Genomic DNA, 19,893 nt, shown 5'->3' on the forward strand with positions numbered 1-19,893 from the left:
AGACAATCAAGGAGGTTGCTGCTCAGGAAGGTAAGCAGCTGCACTGCACTGCACGGCCCAAAAGGCCTCTGCAGAGCCACGTGTACCACAGCCAAGGACGTCAGTGAGGTTCCCAAGAGCAGCAGATAACGCACTAGGCTAGCAGCCTTTCTTTTCACCACGCATATTCTGGGTCAGCTGTTGGGTCCTAGGAGCCGACCCTCCCTGCTGCCTCTGGGGTGCACACACCTGCTGGCCTTCAGCTTTGCTGCTGCTGGCCGGACTGCTGGGGCTGGTGAAGTGGAGATCTCCTCCATGAGTTTCTGTGGTACCTTTTTCTTAGATAGCAATTCTGCCTCATGGCGAGTGATTTTATTTTCCAACCCGATGAGATCAAACATAGAAAGATCCGCTTCCTAAAGACAAAAAGAAAAAAAGTCTTGCTGCATGAGGTGGCAGAAAAGCACCTAAGAATCAAAACCTATTTCTATGGCAGGGCCCTAAGGTGGGCATCCAAACCCACCCCCGTGGCGGCCGCTCGGCAAGCAGACCCTGCTCCATGCCACCACACAGGTGTGGCCATGCCCTTGGAGAAGCTCTGCTGATACACCAAGCACACTCGGCTGCTTCTCACAGCCCACAGTCCACATAACGCCAAGAAAGCCCACCCTCTGCATCTTTCCACTCTGTGAGCCTGTCTCCCTCGGTAAGTTTCTGGAGGTGGAACACTCCAGCTGGGGTGGCAGGCCATTAGTGCTGCTAGACAGTGCCACATATCGTGGAGCTGCAATGGCAACTGCAGAGAAGAGCTGGTTGAGAACCCATTTCCAAGGATGGTTTATCTATAATGTGCCTAGAAAAGACATCAAACAGTAATTCTGCTTTCTGGATCCTCCACTTGCCTTCCAGAAATCTCTCTCCAGTGCCTTCAGGATTAGAGACGGGGACGGATACTCCAGTGGCCCCGCCACGTAGGAAGAGCCCGGGTGCCGGGGCTCGACGAGCCCAGGGTGGTTGCAGATGCGCTGCAGCCGCACGAGGATGCTCAGGACGTTGACAAAGTGCCCGCTCTTCAAGGCCTCCTGAGTGCTGCCCGTGGAGGAAGAAACATGAAGCGTTCAATCCAATTGCCACACGAACACAATGACCATGCCAACCCTCACAATCGACTGGCAACTCCAGAAAGGCGGGCAAGAACAGATTTTTCTAGGTCCTCTTCATGAGTCAGACAGAGCGACCATTCAAGTCCACGTGCCAGGCAGGTCCCTCTGCACTCACTCGCCATCCCCATTTAGAATGACGTCCGCCCGCCAGAGCTGACAGGAAGACAGCCACTCCACTTCATTCACAACCATAATGAGTGCTGTGAAGGAGAAGGGGGATGAGCAAAGTGAGGGGCAGGGTGAGTGCAGCAGAGCACAAAGCCCCTCATGCACCTGCTCAGCAGCTCTGACGCCTGGCCCGGCAGGAGTGCACGGTGGTGGGCGAGGGCCCAGGTCCATGCCCTGCGCAGCTTGCCACCCAGGGAAGGGAGCAGACAGAAAGACCTACGACGCACACTGGGACCAGGGCTAGGCAGGACATGGGCCATGGTGTGGAGTGGCCCTCGAGGGTGAGCACAGTGCACCAGACTATGACCTCGTCACATGGGGGTCACCACCTGAGATGTTTATCACCATGAATGAATGCACTCTCACACCTGGTTCAGTGATTCAAGTGGGTTAGAAATGGGCACTGGCTGCTTTCAGAGGCCGAAATGCAGCCCATCGACCAAGACTCCCTCTCCGTCCTTACATTTATTCAGTATGAATTTTATAACAGACATTTTAAGTTAACACGTTTGTGGATAATTAACATGGTTAAAAGAGTGGTTTTGCGAATAATAAAAGCTTTAGGTTTCGGGTCCAGAGTAAACACTATTAACGGGTAATTCCCCTTTGATCTCCCTGTGAGAGGGCCATCCAGCACAAAGTCTACATGAGGAAACAGAGCAGAGACAAAGGGATGTAAACTGGGAAAGCCTTTCATCATCCCTATCTTTTCCCTAACATAACGGACAGACAGCCTTCTGCTGACCCCACAAAACCTTTCGGCCTTCCAAGGTTTGAGACTAATCTATAACTTTCCCTAATATTTTCTGTAATATTTTGCCAGCCACCCTGAGTCAATCTCAACACCAGGACGCCTGAGGGAGGAAACCCGGATGGAGGTGACGAAAGGCAACTGGTCTGGAGAGAGATTCAGGAAGGAGATGGCAGACTCGTGGGAAGAGGAGGGTGGAGAGAGCAATGGCAAATTTCCAACCCAAACAACTGCATCGACGGTGGCGCACACCCTAAAATGGGAAGAGCAGGAAGGGAACCAGGCTTGGGAAAACACGAGCTCAGCTCTGCCATGCTGGACAGGAGGAGCTTGAAGGACAGCTCAAGTGCAGGTGACGGGAGCCGCCATGACAGCAGCATGCACCACAGAACCCAAGCAGAGCTGGACGCGGTGGCTCATGCCTGCAATTCCAGCACTTTGGGAGGCCAAGGTGAGTAGATCACTAGAGGTCAGGAGTTCGAGACCAGCCTGGCCAACATGGTAAAACCTCGTCTCTACTAAAAATGCAAAAAAACTAGCTGGATGTGGTGGCATGCACCTGTAATTCCAGCTACTGGAGAGGCTGAGGCAGGAGAATTGCTTAAACCTGGAAGGCAGAGGTCAGAGGCTACAGTAAGCTGAGACTGCACCACTGCACTCCAGCCTGGATGACGAGTGAAACTCCATCTCAAAAAAAAGAAAAGAAAAAACCCAAGCAGGAGGGCTCCACAGGGAGCCGGCACCTAGAGTCCAGAGTCCAGAGTCCCCACACAGCCAGGCCTTGATGTGAGGGAACCACATTGCATAGGAGCTAAGAAATGAGTGGAGCCCAAAAAATGGAGACAAGCATCGGGAGAGCTCCTGTGAGCCTGGCTCTGGAGAGCAGGGCAGGAAGGAAAAGAGACCAGGGAAGGACTTACAGACGAGCGATATACACCTTCACAAGGCTGGGGGAAAAGCACACTTCAAAAAGAAAGGCTGAAAAGGTGGATGGTTCCAGAGAAGAAATGGGACCGGGCGCCCACATGAAGGGGCTGATAACAAAAAGGCAACTTGCCCTGGCTAACAGGAGCAGGAGAGGCCAGCACAGCGCAGGGGGTCTGGGCAGGTAGGGAGTCCAGTCTGGCAGCTCTGGAGCTCACAGTACATTAAGACGAGTGCCGCCCTCATGGTAGCAGCTATGGCATGGTCCCTGCAATTCTGAGCAGGGAGGAACTGACCAGGACAGGACGCTCCTGGGCCATCGAGGATCCCATAGAGCACTGGACAGCACCAAAACACTTGATTCCCAGGTGCCCCAGTGGGGGCAAGGCGTGTGCACACCTAATGCACTAACGTTTGATTTCACAGGCTGGGAAAGAAAGGAGAAAACACGCACGAGGAGTAAGAGGAGTGCCCTCCTGCCATCCCGCCCAGGGAGCAGACGCCACAGAGCCAACCTAAGACCAGCAGAGTAAGACATGCTTTTCCTCAACAGGTCCCAGGGCCGCCAGCCTCACACCTCAGACAACACTGCAACCCTGAAGGCAAACAACCACGTTCCGTGGGCATGACCACAGAAGGGCAATGGATCAGACTCCCTGAGTCGGTCTCTGCACGAGGGGCACAGTCGACTTCCTGGACACACTGGCACCCAAATCCTGCATAAGCTGGGAGTCCTCTCTACCCAAATTACAACTAGTGTGTTACCAAAGCTGACAGAGGCTGATCAGTATTCTACTAAAAAATCTGACACCAGAGCTTCAGCGATGTGGCAAAGCGTTACCTGTCCACACATACAAAGTTTCTACAGTGCTTGGCAAGTCTGTCGCCACTAGTGGTGTGGGGTGAGGTGCTGCTCCAATGCTCTGCTTCTTGGAGAAAGGACAGTTGTGTTGTCAGCGTCCTTCTTGTAAGACTGAGAAATTCCTTACACATGCGGCACTCACAGGCACCCACCTCTTGAAGGTGCCCAGGTGCCACACGCACACGCTGAGAACTCCAGTCAGCCCACAAGTGCACGCCCTCCAGCTGCAGAGCAGAGGATGAGGCACAGAGAGGGAGACTCAGGCCAGAGGGTCGGGGGGGCATGGACAGCATGGCCTCACCCCTAGTCTCCACAAACCACAGTCTGCTGTGCCCACAGCCAGGGAGGGTACTCACACGATCGCCTGGTGTCTGCTCCTACTACAGCATCTCACTGGGGTCCCCATGTCCTATCCCATAAGGAGGGGAGCACATGAGCACGTGAGCTGGGGGAGGTGTGGGGTCACCTGACCCAGTGTATCCAACTGTGGCCTGTGAGGGACGCAGAGGTGGCACGACCCCAGAGACTGAGGTATGTGATGACTAAACACAAATAAATTTCAAATCCTCCAAAACTTGATTTCCATGTTTTTTTGTGTTTGTTTTCTTTCATCTAAACTCAGGAAAATGGAAAGCATGACAGAAAGACCAAAACCATAGACATCTGAAGACCTCAGAGGTTCAAGGGGGACCCCACGGTCTGGGTCAACTCAAGGGGCACAGCTTCTGGCACCAGCAGGTCCCTGCCAGACAGAGGCACAGCTGCCAGCAATCACATGGTGCGCGTTGCATGGGACATTCCACCCCATACAGCGCACCACTTGCTGCACCGCAGACACCAGCATGCCACCTCCTGCGGGCCGCAGCAAACCCAGGTTCTGGGGCCTCCAGCTGGCTGTGGGAGGCAAGCTGCTCAATCACCGCCTCTCCAGGATGAATGGAAACTAAAATTCTCCAAAACTAATACTCATCTGGGCAACAAAGGGAGCAGCAACAGGACATCGCCCTGCACGTGGGCAGCTGCACAGGACTGGGGCTTCTGAGACAGGAAGCTTGCAGGGCTGGCACAAGCCTGAGGCAGCTGGAAACACCTGAGGCCACAGAGCTGCTGCCCCCAGGAGAGCGCCTCGCCTCCAGCTCCAGACACCCAATTCTGACGGAAAGGAGCTTTCCATTGAGGCCACAGCAAAGGCCTCTGTCCCTCACAGGCAGGGACAGCAACGGGGGCACACGCCCAGACCCCACACTCACCCGGGCTGTAGGATAACGTCCTCGTATAAGGCTTTCTGTCGGTTTGAAAGGCGACACTTCAAAACATGCTCATATTTCTTTGTCAGTTGCTTTTCCACATCTCTCTTAGTTCTCCTCAAAATAAATGGCTGTGTCACCTGAAAAGAAAAAACTGTTTACTGTTTTTCTTTCCGAAAATGCTGCTGGAAGACATTTCCAATGAGGCATGTGCATGTTTAACGCATCAGCTGAAGTGGCAGAACCGACCTACCCGGTGTAACCTTATGACCACCTTGTGGTAGTAGTCCTGGCTCTCGTCGCTGGGGGCCCTCAGCGGGGAGCTGAGGTAGGGCCTGGAGATCCCCGGGACCAGGAAGTGCACCATGGTCCAGAGCTCCAGGAAGGTGTTGTGCAGCGGCGCGTCGATCAGAAGCAGGCGCTGCTGGCTGCAAACGGGATGAAAGCAACACTGGAACTCTACTGCCCCAACAAGGTGTGAGAAAAGGGACGGTGATTTGGCACTGCGAATTCAGCATGCACATGACTGAGAAGGGGCTGTGCTGACCCAGCTCTAGGGCTCTCTGGCCCACACGCTGGGATGAAGGTAAAAAGCAATTCTCTGCAATTACGCAGATTTCTTCAAGAGAATCCTTCACATCAACAACCAAGAACACTAAATGACAAGCAAGTAACATGCAGCACTGGGGGAAGGGGTCAGACCTCTGCAGCGTGAAGACCGCTTCCCAGTGCCTCTCGGTCATGCCCTTCACCCGCTGCATCTCGTCGATGACCAGGCACTTCCAGCGCACTCGTGTGAAGGCAGTGAAGCCCCGGAAGAACTGCGTGTAGGACGTGATGCAGACGTGGAAGCTGTTGGGCGTGGCCCACTCCTGCAGCACAGAGGATGGCTCAGTGCCTTCGCACCACTGTTTCCCAGAATCACCTTGAGACACACACTTTCCAAAGCTCACCACCCAGCGACTCCACACCCACCTACAATTTTACTCGCTTTTTTTAACAACATGCTATTTCCACACAGAAAATGGCTGCGTTTAGGTTTTTATGTCTTCCTCTAGCGGTCTAAAGCAGTTTCGCTGACAAATTAAGAAGCCATTTTGCAGGCGCTGACAATTACCATTTGGAAAATACTGAGATTATGGCAGAGGATTGCAGGGCAAGCTCTTCTAGTATCTAATCGAAACAACGGGAAGTGTGCTCAGAAAAATAAGAGACGTCAGCATCTGCGTTGCAACGGCCCGCATCACACATTTTTAAAAAACCAAAAGCTACATATAGTGCTACGGCTTCAACATGTTCCCTGCAAAATTCATGCTGAAATCCAATGGCCATGGTGGTAGCATTGAGAAGTGCTCTCACTTCTCTGCTCTCACAGATGAATTTGTGCCTTCAGAAAGGGCTAGAGGAAACCAGCTTGGACCCTTTTGCCCTTTCATTCCTTCCCCCAGGTCCCCTCCAAACGATGCAGCAGCAAGACCCTATCTGGGAAGTAAAAACCAGGCCCTCCCCAGACAGTACTAAATCTGCTGGCATCTGGATCTTGGACTTCACAGCCTCCAGAACTGTGAGAAATAAATTTCTATAGTAATAAATTACCCAGTATGTGGCGTTTTTTAATAGCAGCAAAAACAGACTAAAACAGTAAAAAACAAAATACTGCTCAAAGCTTACTTTCTCAGTAAACACTTCTCAACACCGTGACGTCAATGGAAAACTGTGACCAATCTACCCCTAATGACCTGGCACTAGACACTACAGGGCAGACGAAAATCTTTAACAAGCTAAAATTTGTTCCTGAAACGTGTCTATTCTGCACGTCGTGGAAATGCTTCTATGGGTTTCACGTTCCGAGCTGGGGGCACCCGGCTCCTCCTCTGTGCCTGTGGAAGCCAGAAGGGCCTCCGGGGTAAAGTGCTGCAGTGCCCCAGAGAATCATTTCCGGAGGAAACTGCCCCACGCTCTGCGTGGTAACACTGAGCTCTGCGCAGCGTGCTCAGAAAAATAAGAGACGTCACCTGGGCCTACGAGTGTGCAGCCCTCCTCGCAGGGAATAGCCAGGCTGGTGTGGTATTGTCTATGCTTTCAAGGGGAACAACGTAAAGGTTCGCTATCTCACGAATGAGTGATTTTTAATTATTATATCCATAAGCACGTCTTCACATTTTTGAATGTGTTTTCTATAAAAATTAAGATGGTTTTCTGTTTAGCTTTATGTTTTAAAAAAAAATTACCTGTCTCTTTGCTTTGAGTTCTCTGTGGCTGCCAATATATGAGAGGATTTTGAGCCCGGGACACCAGCGTTTCAATTCAAGCTCCCACTTGAGTATGTTACAACTTCTCACAACAACAAGATGGGGGCCCCAATTACCTACAGAGGAAAAAACAGAATTTTCCACGTTGAAATATCTGTCATGTCCAGGCACCTAGCACTGTGTCTGACCAGAGACGCTTCATCAGTATGTGTCAAATAAACCACTGCACGACTGAGGCAGACTTGTCTGAGAACAAGTGCACGCTGCCTAGAAGCTGCTCCTCGGCCCCCAGGGCGCTGCTGCACAAGCATCAACCTGGCCCAGAGGGGGCCTCAGTTACACACACTGAATGAGCAGTCCCAAGAAGACACTGGTATTCATTCAAATCACAGTGAACTCCTCCAAGAGCCCAGGAGGAACAAGTGACACTCAAAAGCCCAAGAGGGCTCAGACTAAGAGAGCCCCAGGCCCGGCTCAAGTCCTTCCCACGAGCCAGGCCTCCATGCACCAGGCACCTAACTTGTGTTTCGTTAGCCAAGGGTCCATCACTGCTTCCGAAGCTCTAGTCCGGGGCACATCCAAACCACCCTAAAATACATTGTTTCAAATTTCACCCTTCAGAAAACTAAGGTTATTTTTTTTAAGATGGAGTTTTGCTCTTGTCACCCAGGCTGGAATGCAGTGGCGCGATCTTGGCTCACTGCAACCTCTGCCTCTCAGGTCCAAGCGATTCTCCTGCCTCAGCCTCTCAAGCAGCTAGGATTACAGGTGTACACCATCATGCCCAACTAATTTTTGTATTTTAGTAGAGACACGGTTTCACCATGTTGGCCAGGCTGGTGTCGAACTCCTGACCTCAGGTGACCCGCCTGCCTCAGCCTCCCCAAGTATTGGGATCACAGGCAATGAGCCACCATATCTGGCCAGAAAACCAAGGTTTTAAAAAATTACTAGAGTAATACATACATATAAATTTCCACTTCTGTGCTAAAAATGAAACATAAACCAAGTTACAAGGCAGACGTAGTAGACTTTAAACAAATATTTACAATATATCCATCTATGGCCATTACTGCTTACATGTAAAGTATTCCTGCTGATCCTGGAAAAGAACCACACAATAGAAAAATAATACGAACAGAAATTTCACAAAGAAAAAATATAACAGGACAATAAACTCTAAAAAACACAACCAACCAGGTGCAGTGGTTCACACCTGTAATCCCAGCACTTTGGGAGGCCAAGGAGGGTAGATCATGAGATCAGGAGTTCAAGACCAGCCTGGCCAAGATGGTGAAACCTCGTCTCTACTAAAAATACAAAAAAATTAGCTGTGAGCTAATTAGTGAGTCGAGATCACCCCACTGCACTCCAGACTGGGAGACAGTGGGACATGCCATCTCAAAAAAAAAACGTATAGGCTGCTTTCAGTATCTTACTATTGTACAGTGAACAACCTCAGGAGTAAGGAAACAAATCAAATCCAGATGGTATTTAAATCCCAGTGAAAAACAAGATTTTTTTTTTTTGAGACGGAGTCTTACTCTGCTGTTGCTCAGGCTGGAGTGCAGCGGCACAATCTCGGCTCAGTGCAACCTCCACCTCCTGAGTTCAAGCAGTTCTCCTACCTCAGCCTCCCAAGTAGTTGGGATTACAGGCACCTGGTCACCATGCCTGACTAATTTAAGATTTTTTTTTTTTTTTTTAAAGAAAAGCTGGCTAGGCACAGTGGCTTGCAGCTATAATCTCTGTAATCCCAGCACTTTGGGAAGCCAAGGCAGGAGAATCTTTTGAGGCCAGGAGTTCAAGATCAGCCTGGGTAACATAGTAAGAGCTCATCTCTACATAAAAAAAAAAAAAAATTAGCCAAGCACTGTAGCATGCACCTGTATTCCCAGCTACTTGGGAAGCTGAGGTGGGAAGATCACTTAAGCCCAGGAGGTTGAGTCTGCAGTGAGCCATGATCACACCACTGCTCTGCAGCCTGCACAGACACCTGTACCAACACCTGCACCGACGCAGACCACACACCAAGGCAAAGCCACACCAGCTCCAGGGCCTGCTAGGCCTCTATCGCGGCTGGCCCCAGCCTTTCTGACCTCATTTCTCTCCCGTCCCCCTGCATCCTCTCACCCTCATATCAGCCTTGGTGCTGTTCCTGGACATGTAAGCTGTACTTGCAGCCCCTACCCCAGCTACCCAATCTGTCTGAAACCCTGCTCCAGCTGGCCAGCCTTCTGTCACTTTGCTGGGTCATCAGCCCACTTCAAGGCTCCTTATTCCAGGTTCATCTGTATCAGTGTGGCGTTCCTGAGGGCAGGACTGCACCCTCATGACCTAGAAAAGTACCTGGAGTCTGTGACAGTCATCAGGTAAAAAGCAGATGAATGAATGCCAACTGGCTGAACTCATCTGTCAACCGATCAAGTACAATCCCCTAGTTTTAGAAGCATAGGTTACTGCCAGGCTGGGCACAGCGGCTCACGCCTATAATCCCACCACTTTGGGAGGGCAAGAGGGGCAGATAGCTTGAGCCCAGGAGTTCAAGACCAACCTGGCAACATGGCAAAACCCCATCTCTACCAAAAATACAAAAATTAGTCAGTCTTTTGTGCAGTCACAGTGATCCTCCCACCTCAGCCTCCTAAGGAGTTACTCAGGAGGCTGAGGCAGAAGGATCCCTTGTGCCTGGGAAGTCAAGGCTGCAGTAAGCTACCGTGATCATGTCACTGCACTCCAGCATGGGTAACAGCGCCTCAAAAAAAAAAAAAAAAGTCTGGGCTCGGTGGCTCATGCCTGTAATCTCAGCACTCTGGGAGGCTGAGGTGGGTAGACCACGAGAATTCAGGAGTTCCAGACCAGCCTGGACAATATGATGAAACCCCCTCTCTACCAAAAATACAAAACAATTAGCCAGGCATGCTGGCACATGCCTGTAGTCCCAGCTATTCTGGAGGCTGAGGCAGGAGGACCACTTGAGCCCAGGAGACGGAGGTTGCAGTGAGCCAAAATTATGCCACTACACTCCAGCCTGGGTAAAAGAGACTCCGTCTTAAAAAAAAAAGTATGGGCTGCTTCCAACATTTTACTATTGTAACAGTGAACTCTCTTTTCACCTAACTAATAAAATAGTAAGGCAAGGTGGTTTTTCCATCTGGAAGTAACTATGCATATGATGTATGCCAAAGCACTACATATGACCACGTGACATGAGCCCAAGACAGAAACACATAATGGGAGAAAAGATGGAGCTCAGAAGTTGATCTGCTCATGCTTAAAAACTGATCATGAAGGTCAAGAGATCGAGACCATCCTGGTCAACATGGCGAAACCCCGTCCCTACTGGAAAAAAAAAACAAAACTGATCATGAGACCCAGCAAGCTTTTCAAAACAGAAGGCAAGGAAGACATGCTCAACAGCAATGCTGTGGCAAATTATGCAACAGCACAGAGGGGAGTTGTTAACAAGAACTCTCCTAACAGCTGAAGAACCCAGCAAGAGAGACGAGACGGGGCGTGCACAAGATAACATGAAGAGGATACAGTGAGCCAGGATGCGTGCCACAAACCACAGGTGGGTTCAGGGCCAGGCGAGGTGGCTCATGCCTTTAACGCCGGCACTTTGGGAGGCCAAGGAGGGTGGATCACCTGAGGTCAGGAATTTGAGACCAGTCTGACGAACATGGAGAAACCCCATCTCTACTAAAAATACAAAACCAGCTAGAAGAGTCAGGAGAGGGAGTGTCTACAAGAGCTGTGCACGGGCTAGAAGAGTCAGGAGAGGGAGTGTCTACACGAGCTGTGCACCGGCTAGAACAGTCAGGAGAGGGAGTGTCTACACCAGCTGTGCACCGGCTAGAAGAGTCAGGGAGGTGAGTGTCTACACGAGCTGTGCACGGGCTAGAAGAGTCAGGAGAGGGAGGGTCTACACGAGCTGTGCACCGGCTAGAAGAGTCAGGGAGGTGAGTGTCTACACGAGCTGTGCACCGGCTAGAAGAGTCAGGAGGGTGAGGAACCAGCCAGGGCTGCCACATAGAGGCTGAGCCCACACAGGGTACCCAGGCCCATTTCCTGAGGCACTCGACCAGTGGACTGGAAATGCTGCCCCACTGACAGGTGAAATTCCAGCAAGAGAGACGAGAGGTAGCGGGCACAAGATAACATGAGGAGGATACACTGAGCCAGGATGCGTGCCACAAACCACCCCACACGGCTAAGAGTCCAATGGTGGGTTCACGGCAGTCTAGAAGCAGCACAGGAAGTGGACCACCTGCTCTGCTGGCCACATATTGCAGGGTGACTTCACCCTGGAGTCACAAGGTTCAGTCACAGCTTCACAAGTCTCTGTAATATATTAGATTTTCACTAATAATTACTGAATTAACTGTGAACAAGTTTTTTATTCATTCATATAATGAATACTGCTGAGCTTCAATTTGCTCAGGTCAAAGGACAGAAGCTAAGTAGATAAGATGGCCAAGTCCCTACACTCCCAACAAACACAAGGGCTTACAAGTAAGGCTTAGCAAATTGGTATTGTTCAAAAAACTAGCAAACTCTTACCTTCATTACAAGCTAGGTGGGCAAAAAAAGCAATGATCTGCACTGTTTTACCCAGCCCAGCTTCATCTGCCAATATGCCATTGAGATTCTTCCGGTAGAGTTTGGCCAGCCAGTCCAGGCCGATCTTCTGATAATCTCTGAGAGCCCCATACAATAAAGATGGAGCATTAAATTTTACCTGCAGTGATGAACAAATCAAAGAATGACTGCTGGTCAAAATAATCACCCCAACTTTTTCTGAAGACTGAAATCGACAGTCACATGATAAACTAATTAGAAAGTGATCTCCAAAAAACAGGAAGAGGAAGAGCTGCTTCTTTTGGAGACCGGATCTCGCTATGTCACTCAAGCTGGTCCTGAATACCTGAACATCTGGGCTCAAGAGATCCTCCTGCCTCACCCTCCTGAGTAGCTGGCACTACAGGCACATGAAGAATTGCTTTTTCTGACAACTTCTGCAGTTGGGACGGAGCATGTCACTGGAAAGAGGAAAAGCTTTTCTCATGACTCACTATGCTATGCGCTCTGTCTCATCCCACACTTGAAAGCCCAGCACCTCACCGAGGTTGTGACCCGAGCACTGCCCTTGGGCAGGATGGCTTCAGCCACTGCAGTGACCTCCGCAATATCCCTGGTGTTGGGTTTCCCAACATTCATTCTCTCTGCAGCTTTGAACTGATCCATGATGAAAAGCGAGTCGATGAGAACCAAGTCCTTGCAACTCTCCCTGTCGCCCGGGCAGTCGTCCGCATCTGTAACAAGAAAACAAGGGAAACGGGGGCTGCTCAGAGGGCTTTATAAACCCAAACAGTTTTTAAAACAGAGAAAAGTTTATAGAATCCAACGACTTCGAAAACAGAATTAGGCGACAGTTTTTTGTTTGTAATCCATTTTACATCTAACAATGCCATCTGGATAAATGGGCAAGAACCCTTATGAAACTATCAAACCAAGGACTACTCTGGAAAGCCCTCCAAGTATTTGGAAAATGTCTCCATAGCAATTAGGAGCTGGTATCACGGGGCGATACGTATAGGTGTCTCAGGGTTTAGGGATCTCCCCTCTATTATCAAGAAAGAAAAACATGGGAAACCAGGAGGAGGCTGAACCTGCCTCTCCTTCCTCTGGTCCTGCTGGCAGCCTGGGGTCTGGTGAGGCCTGACCCCCGCAGGGCTCCTAGGGCCCCTCCGCGACTCACATTTGGTGTCTAAGTCCCAACAGCTGCAACAAGAGCAGGAAACGCAGACCTTCTCTGGTGCTCTAGGCATCCGTTTAGAAGGTCCAATAACAAGTAAAAGAAACTACTCAAAACTGCTGTGTTAAACACAGCACAGCATGAATAAACATGATATCTAGGTCCATAAATCAATGATGTTTATAAATCTAGAGAAAAATATTTCTACATCCTTCACAACATAATCAAGTGCCCCAATAACTGTGCCAGGTTAATAAATTAAAAGCACAGACTTAATAAAATTCTATCCAATATAAAGTTACTTATTAAATATTTCTAATTTTTTCTTTTATCAAACTAAAAGAAATTTTCTAAATCTTATTTTAAGTCTTTGTAAGTGTGGATAACCCTCCATATAGGCACCAAGGAAAGAGAGCTAAGCAGAACCCTGGCACAATGAAGGCCTGAAGAATACCTCAGATTATAGTGTTACTACTCAGCTATTTCCATTTATATAACTCTTTATATAATCATATATTAGTTTATAGAATTAAGGCCTGAAGAATACCTCAGTTTACAGTGTTACTACTCAGCTATTTCCCCTTATATAATCCTCTATGTATAATCATATAATAGTTGATAGTATGAGTGCCTAAAGAATATTTCCCTACATATATACCTATAATTATATCTTAGTTCATAATCAGAGGAATGCCTAGAGTAGATACAGTACAGAGCACGAATTAAGGAATAAGCAGCTTATAATCAGAGGAATGCCTAGAGCAGACACAGTGCAGAGCATGATTTAAGGGAAAACAGTTACACCAGGACAAGAATCCAAGGCCCAGGCGGCAGCGTTCAGTATCATAAAGATACCCGCTGTACGGCAGGCTTGGGGCGAGAGCCACTCCTCCTGATAAAGGAGTTGTAGGACCTTGCTCCAGTTCTTGTGGAAGGCTGCCCTCAGACCGGCAATCCACCTTGGTGACTGTGAACTTTATCAGCTCTTGCTACTGTGCTGCTCGAAAAGCATCTTCCTATCGAACTAGCAGGTGGTGGTAACCCTGACAGCTCTGTCACTGCTGTGTGACTTAAAGCATCCCCCCCATAAATCTTCTTAGAAGTAGTTTGCCCATAGATAGAGGTATTGCACAGTGTACCTTCTTCACTGCACACAGCCCACCTTCAAGCCTCGGTGACCTAATGGAGTGGACCCCTCACTGCACACGGCCCTTGCCTTCGTGGGAATGGGCCCCTTGCTGCGCACTGTCCACCTCCCGGCCTAGGTAACCTAATGGGGGTGGACCCGTTGTTTTATTGCTCACAACCCCATCACTATCCTTAAAGATGATTTCACTCACTGCCCTGCCCCCTAACCTATACACGATAAATACTCACGCTTCTGGACATTCAGGGCCTCGCCTGACTCCGCTCATAGGTGGCGTGGCCCCCCGAGCCCAGCTGCGTTTTCCTTGTACTTCTGTGTCCTGTCTCTTTCTTCCTCGGATCCTGTGCCTCAGCACAGCATAAGGGACACCCCACGACCCTGTGGGGCCCTCAGCCCTACAGTAAGTACTCTGGTCTCTACTTTGAACCCTGAATTCTTCCAAAGGCTGAGAGCGCACCTTCCTCTCCACTCGTGTCCTCGCCATCAGGCTTCAGCCGGGGCCACTGAGAACTCGGCAGGAAGGCGCCTTCGTACAGTTTCATCAGGTCCAGGAGGGGCAGCTCAGCTGCAGAGGGTTGTGAGCAGAAGGGCTGTTACTTTATAACAACAACTGTCATTTAAATTGGGAAGCAGCAGTGGCCGGAAGAATCACAATAAGAAGGGCAAGGGGCTTCCTCTCACACATGTATTCCTTTTCCAACTTTAGATCACTCCGTGGAAAAAGATTATATTGTCTAAAAGCACATTTGCTTTTCTAAAAACTAAAATGTTTGCCCATTACTGATAAAAGGTCTAAAATATTTCTTGAGGGGTGGGAGGGGAATGATGAGAAATTACTTAGTGCAATACACATTTGGGTCATGGACATACCAAAGGCCCACACTTCACCACTACACAGTACAGCCAGGGAACAACACCGTACCTGCTCCCCTGAAATTTATGCAAATTTAAAAATGTATAAAATATTCTCTCTATAAAGATGAGAATCTTTGGAATAAAAGAAACTCAATCTTATTCATATAAGAATTAAAATATCTGAAATAATCTAAATGAACAGTAACACTGTAGACTAATAAATAAAAATGTAAAAAATGAACACCATTGATAGGAAATAACTAATGGAGATGACACAAAAATATACAAAACATCAAATAAAAAACAGCAAAAACGTTCAAAAAGATGATAAAACATAGTTAAGCTTCCTTTATAAAGCACTCACCCTAATTGCTTAAATACCCCAATCGCAATGGACAAAGGACAGGAAGCTGTTACACACACAAGCATCTTAAAGGTATTTCTTCACTGATCATCCCTGGAAATCAGTGCACAGTTTGTTTGCTATCAAATCACCAACCATCTTAAAATCAAAACCCTGGGGAATTATGATGAAGTAGATACTCCCACACACTGCTCATAATGGTATAAACTGGCTGGATTCTTCTAGAAATCAACAAGGAAAGCTGAAGGGCTTTGGAATCCAATGTCCTCGACCCCACCATTTCCCACTTTAGTGAGTCTATCCTGAGAAACGACAGCAATGTAAACCCAGATTCCTGTTCAAAGAATGTTCACACAGTGGCGGATGTAACAGGGGAAACCCTTTCACTGGGCTGTGCACCTGTGATATGTGAGGCTGTCTGCATGTATATTTTATGTCAACAAAGACTGCTGAGCCAAAATAACAAACGCCACGGAAGAGCAGCCCACAAGGACCACATTAAAGGCACTGTCCACTCAAGACTACCAAGCAGACTTTGAATTCATTTGCTCAGGATGTCAAATATTCGCCACACTGGCTTGATGGACAGAGACGTAATGGAGCCAAGTGAAAGGAAATGCTGGCTGTAGAATCCAGGAAGTGCGTCCATGGTGCTCCTAACAAGGTGCTTTCACCTTTCCTGTCTGATGCTTCCAGTGCAAAATGCTGGGATGCACCCTACAGCACATGATGCTATACGTAAGTAGGAAAAACAAGCTAACCAACCAAAACTTCCAATAACAAGATAATTCTGGAAGGTGTCTCAGAACAAACAATACACAGAAATCAGCCTCCACATATATAAACTAGTTAGAAAATGCAACAGAAGAAAAAAAAACCATTTAGACAGAAAATTCAATACAGTCATCCCTCAGAATTCTTGAGGAGCTGGTTCCAAGGCCCCTCTCGGATACCAAAATCAAAGGATGCTCAAGTCCCTTAAGTAAAAGTATGTGTATTTGCGTGTAACCTACACACATCCTCTCATATACTTCAAATCATCTCTAGATTACTTATCACACCTAACAGAATGTGAATGCTATGTAAACAGTTGTTAAGCTATTTTTTTGGTATCTTTTTAATTGTTGTACTGTTATTTGGGTTTGTTTGGTGTGGGGGGTTTTTGGTTGGCTGTTCAGTTATTTTTAGAGATGGGGTCTTGCTACATTGCCCAGGCTGAACCTGAACTCCTGGGCTCAAGTGATAGGCCTGCCGCAGCCTCCCAAGTAGCCAGGATCACAGGTGTGAGCCACCACACCTAGCTGTATTCTTATTTTTCACTTTTTTTTGTAAATATTAAAACCCATGGATATGAAGAGCTAAACATACTTAGAATTAAACTTTCAAAAATGCACCACATCTCTGTGAAGAAAGCTCAAACGAGTTCCTGAAGACCACGAAAGAAGCCTTGACCCAATGAGAGGCTCTCTGTTCATGGATTCAATGTGATACTATAAAGACAATGGGCCGGGCGCGGTGGCTCACGCCTGTAATCCCAGCACTTTGGGAGGCAGAGGCGGGCGGATCACGAGGTCAAGAGATTGAGACCATCCTGGCCAACATGGTGAAACCCCGTCTCTACTAAAAACTACAAAAATCAGCTGGGTGTGGTGGCGCATACCTGTAGTCCCAGCTACTTGGGGGGCTGGGGCAGGAGAATTGCTTGAACCCGGGAGGCGAAGGTTGCAGTGAACCAAGATCGCACCACTGTACTCCAGCCTGGCACCTGGTGACAGAGAAAGACTCTGTCTCAAAAAAAAAAAAAAAAAAAGACAATGGGATGCCCAGGAACCCTACCTCCAGTTGTTCACTCCTGGCCTCTCCCACACTGACCTGGCCTGACTGGTGTGACCACCATATGTGAGAATGACAGCATGTGACTTCCAAGACTCAGTTATAAGAGATACGACAGTGTCCACCCTGCTCCTTCATGGATACCTGGGGATACCAGCCCCAGGTCAGGAGGACACTCAACCTGCCCTCAGCATGCAACCAGAGCCCATCAACTGGCAGAACGAACCAGCCTGGAATGGCATCCTCCAGCCTGCCACATCAAGCCTTCTGAAAACCATCTTCACAGGAGACCTGGGCCACAATCACCCAGCAAGGCTGCTCCCAAACTCTGCCCACAGAGACTACTACATAGCTAATTTAACAGGTACTCTAGTAAGTCAAGAATGCATGCCATAACCAGATAGCCACTAACAAGAATACAGAAAGCTAATGGAGAAGAGGAAATGAAATAATTTGTAAATACCTGACTGATGCTTAAGGTAACTTAAAAAAGAGATGACTAAATAACAGGGAGAAAATATAAAACAAATTTTAAAATTATGAGAGATCTAGGCCCAACTATTAATAGAACAGGCTTAAATTTAATACAAATGTACTAAACACTCCAATTTAGAGACATAAAGATGTTAGAGTAAACGGGAGGGGCAAAAGAGACCAACTAAATGCTGTTTACAAGAGACATCCTTCCTAGAAGAGCACATCGCACCTGGACCATTTCAGAAACAAAGAGAAGAACACAGATTAGAAGTTAACAGAAACTCTCTCCAGAGGAAGCTCCCTCAGTGTCAGGCCTGAAGTAACCGCCACAACAAAGTTCCAATAAATTGTCAAAACTCACAAGGTACACTAGGAAACAATGCACCATCAGCAGAAACCAGGATTCATAAATGACAGCAGGATCAGACCTGCAGAAACATCACCCCTGCAGTTATCAGGCACAGATGATAAAATTTTATATCTGAAGAAACAGAAAAGATGACCGAAAGTGTGAATACAGAGATAATTTTTCAATTCCATGTAGGTTTTCTAAAACAACCACTGGGAATGTCTTAAAACAAACTGGTAACTGGAATTTAACAATCAATGGGTTAACAAAAGACGAGGAAAAACTGAAAAGAGAATTCATAAAATAGAAAACAGATGTGATGGAATTATCTAGAATCAAGTAAAAATGATGAAGTGATAGGATAACAATTCTCAATCTATATATGCACATACTAATACAGTCTCAGAATATATAAAATGAAAACTGACATAAATTTAAGGAGAAGCAGGTACTCATTATCATATGGGAAATCTTAGCATACCTCTCTCAGTAACCGACAGAGCAAAAAGACAAAAATCATCAGTAAGGATAAGACCTGGATAAAGCAATCCACAAGTTGTACCTGGAGGACTCAGGGAAAACTGCACCAGAACCTGACGAAGGCATGAGGCTCTAAAGCATACATGGAATGTTCACAAACAGGTCCATTCAAAACCCACCTCAACAAAATCCAGGTTAGTGAGAATCCCATAAATCCACTGTCTGATCGAAAATATAGTTAATATAGAATAATAATAAAAATATATATTGAAAACCCTGTATAGTTTGGAAATTAAGAAACATCCTTCTAAATAACTCATGAGTCAATAAAAAATATATACAAGAGATATCAGAAAATATTTAAAACTGAATAATAAACATGAGATTCAGCTAAAGCAGTTTATAGAAAAATTTAGACCCTTAAATGTTTATATTAGTGAGCTAATGAAAATTAGTAAGCTAGTCATCCAAGTTAAAAACTCAGAAAAAGACATTATTTTTAAAAAAGAAATAAGAGCAGAAACAACAAAACAGAAAACAATATACAGGCTCCAGTTTAAAAAAAAACTCTTGAACAAGACTATTAAGAAAACAGAGAAGCCTAAATACACAGCATTGGGGAAAGAAGGGACAGACGTACAAACACAGCCGAGGTGGGAAACGCTGTAAGGAGAAATTATTGACGTGTGCCAATAAATTTTAAAATTTAGATGAAATAAAGAAATTCTAAGAAAATGTGACTATGAAGAAAAGAAAAAGTCATATTCCTCAATTTAATGTATGAAGGCTGGGCGCAGTGGCTCACGCCTGTAACCCCAGCACTTTGGGAGACTGAGGCGGGTGGATCACCTGAGGTCAGGAGTTGGAGACCAGCCTGGCCAACATGGTGAAACCCTGTCTCTACTAAAAATACAAATATTAGCTGGGTGTGGTCACAGGCACCTGTGGTCCCAGCTACTCAGGAGGCTGAGGTAGGAGAATCGCTTGAACCCGGGAGGCAGAGGTTGCAGTGAGCAGAGATTGCTCCACTGCACTCCAGACTGGGTGACAAAGCAAGACTCCATCTCAAACAAACAACATAGCATGCAATATCCACCTACAAGAGAAACACTGAAGAATAGCCTCGAACTTCACTACCCATAAAAAATAGGCCGGGCACGGTGGCTCACGCCTGTAATCCCAGCACTTTGGGAGGTCGAGGCGGGTGGATCACGAGGTCAAGAGATTGAGACCATCCTGGTCGACATGGTGAAACCCCGTCTCTACTAAAAATACAAAAAATTA

At 47.5% G+C, this 19,893-nt stretch overlaps 1 protein-coding gene across 1 annotated transcript in view; it reads right to left on the bottom strand.

Annotated features, from left to right (window-relative positions):
* The window catches only part of LOC105705166 (E1A-binding protein p400), a 135,205-nt gene that overhangs the window by 59,734 nt on the left and 55,578 nt on the right, over positions 1 to 19,893 (bottom strand). The window contains exons 13-21 of the mRNA XM_064379537.1: positions 14,709 to 14,816; positions 12,471 to 12,661; positions 11,910 to 12,087; positions 7,326 to 7,462; positions 5,797 to 5,966; positions 5,348 to 5,522; positions 5,098 to 5,234; positions 882 to 1,068; positions 229 to 395 (exon numbers count right to left, since the gene is read on the bottom strand). Of these exons, the coding sequence (XP_064235607.1) occupies positions 229 to 395; positions 882 to 1,068; positions 5,098 to 5,234; positions 5,348 to 5,522; positions 5,797 to 5,966; positions 7,326 to 7,462; positions 11,910 to 12,087; positions 12,471 to 12,661; positions 14,709 to 14,816 (1,450 nt within the window). The remainder of the gene's footprint in view (positions 1 to 228; positions 396 to 881; positions 1,069 to 5,097; positions 5,235 to 5,347; positions 5,523 to 5,796; positions 5,967 to 7,325; positions 7,463 to 11,909; positions 12,088 to 12,470; positions 12,662 to 14,708; positions 14,817 to 19,893) is intronic.

The sequence above is a fragment of the Aotus nancymaae genome, unplaced genomic scaffold (assembly GCF_030222135.1).
Source record: "Aotus nancymaae isolate 86718 unplaced genomic scaffold, 86718_ANA_hifiasm-v0.15.2.pri h1tg000021l, whole genome shotgun sequence".
NCBI lineage: Eukaryota > Metazoa > Chordata > Mammalia > Primates > Aotidae > Aotus > Aotus nancymaae.